This window comes from Physella acuta, unplaced genomic scaffold, assembly GCF_028476545.2.
Source record: "Physella acuta isolate Inbredline_101_S28 unplaced genomic scaffold, ASM2847654v3 ptg000213l, whole genome shotgun sequence".
NCBI classification, from domain to species: Eukaryota; Metazoa; Mollusca; class Gastropoda; family Physidae; genus Physella; species Physella acuta.
Window position 1 is genome coordinate 50,001 of NW_026731732.1, and position 7,500 is coordinate 57,500.

A 7,500-nucleotide genomic window follows, 5' to 3' on the forward strand; every position below is an offset into this window, starting at 1 on the left:
AGAAAATCTGGGAAGATGACAAATACCAGAGGAGTGGAAGGAGGGACTACTCATAAAAAATTCCAAAGAAAGGCGATCTCAGTGCATGCTCAAACTAAGGGTGCCACAGAAAATAGTCAACATTATTATGTCTTCATATGAAGGTCTGAAATGTAGAGTAGTGCATGGCCAACAGACTTCGGAGGCCTTCCCAGTACGGACCGGAGTAAGACAGGGTTGCCAACTTTCACCATTGCTGTTCCTACTGGCCATAGACTGGATTATGAAAAAGTCAACAGAGAAAACGCGAAACGGTATACAGTGGACACTGTGGAACCAGCTGGATGACCTGGACTTTGCTGCCCTTCATTCCCACACACAACTGCAAATGCAAGATAAAACCAACAGGGTTGCCAATTTTTCTACATGCCTGGCCCTAAACATCCACAGAGGGAAAAGTAAAGTTCTCAAAGTCAATGCATCAAATAGCAACCCTATAACATTGGCGGAAGAGGCCCTAGAAAAAGTGGATAGATTCACCAACCTTGGAAGTATTGTTGATAAGCAGGGTGGGACAGAAGCAGGCATAAAAATAAGGACGGGCAAGGTAAGAGCAGTATTCAACCAACTAAAAAATGTTTAGGATTCTGGAGATTTAACCCTTGGAATATAAATCCGGATCTTCAACACGCTAGTAAAACCGGTTTTACTTTACGGAGCTGAGACATGGAGAATAACTGCTATAAATAAGAAGAAAATACAATCATTTATAAACACATGCCTCAGAAAGATCCTGCTTATTCGCTGGCCTAAAACCATCAGAAATGATGTTCTATAGCAACGGACAAATCATCTGCTAGATGAAGTAGAGATCCTACAGAGAAAACGGAAATGGATTGGCCACACAATCAGGAATCCTGTATCCAGCATAACAAGACAGGCCCTCAACTGGAATCCACAGGGCAGGAGGAGGAGAGGCAGAACAAGAAAGACCTGGAGACGTGACCTAGAAGATGACGCCAAGAAGATTGGATACACCTGGGGACAGTTAGAGAGACCAGCCCAGGACAGAGACGCTCTTGTCAGCGGCCTATGTCCCAGGAGGGACGACAGGCAAACCTAACCATATATATATATATATATATATATATATATATATATATATATATATATATATATATATATATATATATATATGTATATATATATATATATATATATATGTATATATATATATATATATGTATATATATATATATATATATATATATATATATATATATATATATATATATATATATATATATGGGAACAGGGCATTTCCCCCCTGTCAATTACCCCCCGGATATTTCCCCCCCGACATTACCCCCCCAGAGTAATTACCCCCCTGTCAATTACCCCCCTGTCAATTACCCCCCGCCCAGTAGGACATTACCCCCCTCCCCGCCCCCCGGACAGGGTTAGAGTTAGGGTTAGGGTTGGGGTTAGCATTAGGGTTAGGTTTTAGGGTTAGGGCTAGGGTTAGGGCTAGGGTTAGGGCTAGGGTTAGGGCTAGGGTTAGGGCTAGGGTTAGGGATAGGGTTAGGGTTAGGGCTAGGGTTAAGGCTAGGGTTAGGGTTAGGGTTAGCATTAGGGTTAGGGTTAGGTTTTAGGGCTAGGGTTAGGGCTAGGGTTAGGGATAGGGTTAGGGTTAGGGCTAGGGTTAGGGCTAGGGTTAGGGTTAAGATTAGGGTTAGGGTTAGGGCTAGGGCTAGGGCTAGGGCTAGGGCTAGGGCTAGGGCTAGGGCTAGGGCTAGGGCTAGGGCTAGGGCTAGGGCTAGGGCTAGGGTTAGGGTTAAGATTAGGGTTAGGGTTAGGGTTGTGTCTAGCTTTGGTTTTGGTTTTGTGTGAAGTTTTAGGCTAAGGTGGATGCTTAGGTTATGGTCGTTTTCTTAAGGTTTGGATTAAAATAGTATATAGGGATAAAATTCTAGTTAGAGTTAGGATTTTAACTTGAGAGGGGGGTAATTCCCCGGGGGGGTAATTGACAGGGGGGTAATTGACAGGGGGGTAATTGCTCCGGGGGGTAAATACGGGGGGGAAATGTCCGGGGGGGAAATATCCAGGGGGGTAATGTCCTGTAGCCATATATATATATATATATATATATATATATGCCGGTGAAGAGAAGGATGCGCAACTAATAAAATCGCATCGGAAAAAAGCGCAAAAAAATGCGCGACGGAAAAAAGCGAAAAAAAAAGGGCAAACAGAAATTTGCGCAGACTGAAAAATGCTTAAAGAGAAAATGCGCAACCAGAAAAAGCTTGGACAGAAATTTGCGTACACAGAAAAAAAAGTAAACACAGCTTTGCGCACACAGAAATATGTGCAAACAGAAAATTGCACACAGAGAAATGTGTGCAAATAAGAACATTACACACACAGATCTTCGGCCATAGATGATTGGTTCTCCACAGCCAGTTTGTAAACCAGGGCTGTGTTATCACAGATGATTTGACCAAACGTGGTTTGCACGACTACGACTACACTCACACCTACACCGACAGTCGACCGACTGACGAGCCATTCGACCACTTATATACCTTCATAAATAGGGCCTCAAAAGCATTTCCTCCGAGGCCCTGCTTAAGTTCAATCCTCCCCTGATCAAACTTTACTTACGCATCCATTACCCACTGGCATAACTTTTTGTCTGAGCAGAAGCAAGCACTAGCATAAGCACATTTAAATAAAAAGTAAAATAAATAAAATAGATACAGCACAAAAACAGTTTTAATATTGTTCTTCAGTACAATATTTGATTTAGAAATAATTATAAATAGAATTTTGTTGTATTACAATAATTATAAAAACACGAAAAGTGATCCCACTTGTTAAAAACAAATCGTTCATTACAGACACATCTTGAATAATTTATTTTCATCCAAAAAAACTTATCAATGTATTAGTTCGAGAGTCCACTGGCATTTACACCATCCCTTTAACAAAGCACAAGTCATGTATTCATCTTAGTGGGTCTCTATCAATTTAAAATAATTCCTCAGCAGGTCAGGAAAATAATGATTGCAATACACGGCCACAGTCTCTGGATAGGTCAGCTTGGCCGGGTGAGTAAATGAATAGGACGTTAAATAAAATTGTTTTAAATCCTCCTTTACATGATTGCCACTTGCTCCACGAAACCATTGTAGCCTCTCCCTGTGCTCTAGCCCACAAAACATAACAGGCACCGCAATCTCTAAAAACAGCTTGTTGGAATAAAACTTTGTCAAGTACCAAATAGCAGAACGCTGCAGTGTTTTGGGAATGTAATAGAAGTCACTGTAACCTTTTGGAACAAGCTCTTTTGATCTTGTTTGTGTGTATAACGTATCTAAAAAGTCACTAATGTTCTTGACCCCTAAAGGAACATCTTTAGTACTATGCAAATCTTGTATAGTTTGCAAGTACGCCTGTCTACCTTCATTTCTCCCCCACCATTGCCACACATTTGTAATTTCTGATGTATTCATGTACAATATATTACGATGTGTTATACCCGCTTGACTTTGGTTCATATTCATCAAAACCCAAGGCTTAAAAAGGACGTCATCACCAGCGACTAAAAAGCCGCTAACTCTGTATCCCATTTCCATAGCTTTGACCGCACACATATAGCCGTAAATCCCCTTGTCAACAAATACCTCAATAAAAGTTAACGTTTTACCCAGATCACCAGTTTCTTGTAAAAATAAATTAATGTTCTCACCACAGTAGACTATGTACTTAAAAACTTGATTGTGGATAGCATCTAAGTATCGTATATTCTTGTAGAATGGGAAATTAAAAACCACTATTAGCAGAGTTTCTGAAAATACGCTCGTGTTCTTCCGTTGACTTTCGTACATTTTGTAAAAGGAAAAATACTTCAAATTATCACACATTGAAACCATTTTCTCTACATGTGTGTGTGCGCTTTCTTTGTTTCTCGGTACTTGACTTAAAGAAGGCTCTTCCTGTTCTACTGATGAATACCATACGTTGTTGAGTGAGGATCTATTCTCATATACAAGACCAGTAGCGAAGTTATCAACAAGGATGTTTCCATGTAAATCATTGTATTCTGTCTTTAATGTAATTTCACGAAACTGGACCCTCTGCGGCTCTTGGTATCCAAGCTTATTCAGATCATTTAACCACAGCCTGACCAACTTGACATCCTCGTGTTGCCAATATTTCTCATCTGCCATGTCCGACGTCAGTTTGATAACACACTGAAAGAATCTTATGTTTTCCTCGCATTTCCAATTTCTCAGGAACTCGATAAGTTCTTCAGTTTGAAAATACATGTCTTTCTCCTGTTTGGCGTCTTCGATATAAGAATGTGAATTCCGTACCTGGTAGGCGTTAGCAGGGAAAAAACCAAGTGTTCCTCCAATCTCCCACATAAGTCTTTGTGCCCAGTACCCTCTCCAGATGTCGCACATGCGGAATGTCGTTGTCGTTGGAAGAAAAAGTGCCCAAAAAGCTGCTTGGTGAAACAAGGTGTTCTGTGAGTTAAAAGGGCTGAATACACCCTCAGGTAATATTGCAGGGGGAGCTAATGGATCAAAGGTCACATTTAAAGGAGTAGATTCTGATTTCCTGGACAGTCTAAAAATAGCATCCATATCAGGATCGCCATTGACTAAACCTTGTTGAATTGTGGGTGTATTCCAGTTGCTGCTGACTCTGGAAATTAAAACACGGGCTTTTAATAAAAATGATTTGTATTTATTGTATGATAATTCAAGCAAAGTAAAATGTAACCATTAATGTTATTATTTAAATTGCTTTAGCATACTTTTTAAATTATTGTAAAACGCTGTCTTACTTGTACAATCGCTGTTGTTTTTTGCCAATGTAAGAAAGTGGGAAACCTCTGGGCCACAGAGTTGACTGCCCAAAGTGAAGGTAGGGGTTAAAGACGTTGTTTCCAACAAACATCAGTCCGGGTGTAGTGGGCGTTAGAACAAAGTTTTTCAAATCATCGTTTGGTCTGGAAGTGTAAATTAATAAAATCGACATTTTTCTTTTGTAATTAAATTAAACAAAATAAAAAATGTGTGTCAATTTTTTTTATTATACGTTTTTGACAGCACAAAAAGAGGCAAAAAAATAATTCTTGATATTGTTAAAATTTAACGAGTTGTTGTCCTTAAATGGCGTCATTTTCGAAGGGAGGAGCGGGTTCTGTAATTGTGTGACGATGTGTGATGGGGAGGGGAGGAGGGTTGTTCTTAAAGTATTACGTCACACAGTTGCATTTTTTAAAAATAATGTTAGAAAATGAATTTTAGCCGTTTTTTGTTAAGACTGTTTTAATAAATTATATTAGAATCTGACTAAAATACTAAAAGTTTACCTAACTCAGTCAACATTTCATAAAAAAATCATTATTTTACAGAAATAAATTCAACCGCAATTAATGGAGGAATGACGTCTTTTTAAGGGGGTCTAGTTTTTTTGTTACGATTTGTGAATAAGGGGATAGGTGGAGGTAAAAAAAAAGAATGACGTCATATACGGATGACCTCCTATGAACAAACAATTCCAAAAGCACTCGGAAGTATTTAAAATAATTAGGGAATTTAACATTCCAAGAAGAACATAAAAACCCAACTCTTATAAGCAGCAGTCTTTCTATCTCTGCTTCCTTCTTAATTTTAGTGTTGGGAGGGGTCCCCTCCAAGAGAATTAATTGTACGTGTCAACTAGTTATGCGCCAATGAGACCATTGACTCCGATTTCAGGATAATTTTTTTTTTAATTTCCTTCCAAAGCCTTTGTCCAACCAAGAACAAACTACAAGGCAGCAGTTGTTTGATTTTTGAATTGTCTCTCATAGAAGAGTTGCTGTCCCCGGCTGTTGAGCTTCATCTGCCTGAAGGGTTCGAACTGAGGGGTATGGCAACCGACTCGACCACGCCGACCCGATATAATAAGCAGTGTTGTTTAAGATATTTTTTAAAGATAAAATACAGACTGAACAAGGTGATGACTAATTGATCTAGAAAGAGTAATTAACCTGTTGTCATCATCAGTTTCGTAAATGACCTTAGCTCCATGCTGTATTGCGTACAGGTAACCAATGTTTTTTCTAGCGTAGCTTCCATAAGGTAAGTGATCTATTACGTCATATCCCAGCTGTTTCTGAGTCTCAACACTGAGATAATCACAGCTTGGTAAACTGCAAGAGTAGGCGGGAATGAGACATAACATATCAACATACGGTGAATGCGAAAATCCATTCTAGTTTCATTAAGTAGCAGAACAAAGTACATCAAACGAGGGCTAAAGTTAATCGAAAGGAGTTTAACATGATTGGTGTGTAGAGAAATCCTACAACAAAGAAAAAAAATGACTATATGAACATATATAAGTATATGTATATATATACATATATATATATATATATATATATATATATATATATATATATATATTTCGTGCGTGCGTGCGTGCGTGTGTGTGTGTGAGTGTGTGTGTGTGTGTGAATGTGTGTGTGTGTGTGTGCGTGTGCGTGCGTGCGTGCGTGCTTGAGTGTGTGTGTGTGTGTGTGGTGTGATCAGAGGCTGTACTTAAATTAATATCTACGGTTGCTATGTCTAGGATTTTATTTTAATTATATTTTATTCATTTGTGTGTTTTCATGTATACGTATTTTGTAAATAATTTTGTAGCCGTCTGTTATGATAAATGTGGGTATTATTACGTGACAACAGAAACGAACCTAATGTGACTGTACGCTTAAAAATAAACCTCGTTATTTATACCCATTGAAAACTTTTGAAACTTTAGACAATGTCATCTCTCACCTCCACGTCGCAGGAGACTTCCGATCCCCAACAACAACCAAACGCCAATCTTTCAACATGGCCAGGTACTTGACCTGCTCTGTAGGGCTCGCTATTGACGTCACGATAATCCACTTGTCATGCTGCAATGATCTGTTAAATATGGGAAACTGTTTTATTGAGTACAACAGTGGTGGGCAGGGGGTTGGTGTAAGCACACAGTTGCTTACCCGAAAGTCCAAAGTTCGAACCCTAGGTTAGACTTTTGTTCAAAAGAATTATAAACTCTTAAAAACGAAGACACCGATGTTATACCGATTACGGAAAGGACTGACACACTACTTACCGGAGTTAAATTTTTATTTTAATTGAGAAGAAGTTACTATTTAACTAAAAACTTTTCTTTAAGCTAAATAAAAAGTTGTTACCTCTTGATACCGGTGAAGATTTTGTAAGGAGGTGTATAATGTGTGGTGTTACGTTGGTTAACAAATACAAAAACAACCAACAGAGAAGACGTCAGTGTCCATAACATCAGCCATCTCATGAGCGTTATTATAGTAATGCGACCCATTTAAAACCAATCATCTACTTCAGACTAGTGAAAGAAAATTAAAGTCGAAATTTATTAGCCACAAATAGCCTGAAAATGTTTAATTAAATATATTTAACAACATATTGCTCTTTCTTGGTGTTTGCGTTT

At 38.6% G+C, this 7,500-nt stretch overlaps 1 protein-coding gene across 1 annotated transcript in view; it reads right to left on the reverse strand.

Annotated features, from left to right (window-relative positions):
* Window positions 1-2,990: 2,990 nt before the first annotated feature.
* The window catches only part of LOC131937552 (uncharacterized), an 8,719-nt gene continuing 4,209 nt past the window's right edge, over window positions 2,991-7,500 (reverse strand). The window contains exons 2-5 of the mRNA XM_059295083.1: window positions 6,819-6,950; window positions 6,029-6,190; window positions 4,835-4,999; window positions 2,991-4,692 (exon numbers count right to left, since the gene is read on the reverse strand). Of these exons, the coding sequence (XP_059151066.1) occupies window positions 2,991-4,692; window positions 4,835-4,999; window positions 6,029-6,190; window positions 6,819-6,950 (2,161 nt within the window). The remainder of the gene's footprint in view (window positions 4,693-4,834; window positions 5,000-6,028; window positions 6,191-6,818; window positions 6,951-7,500) is intronic.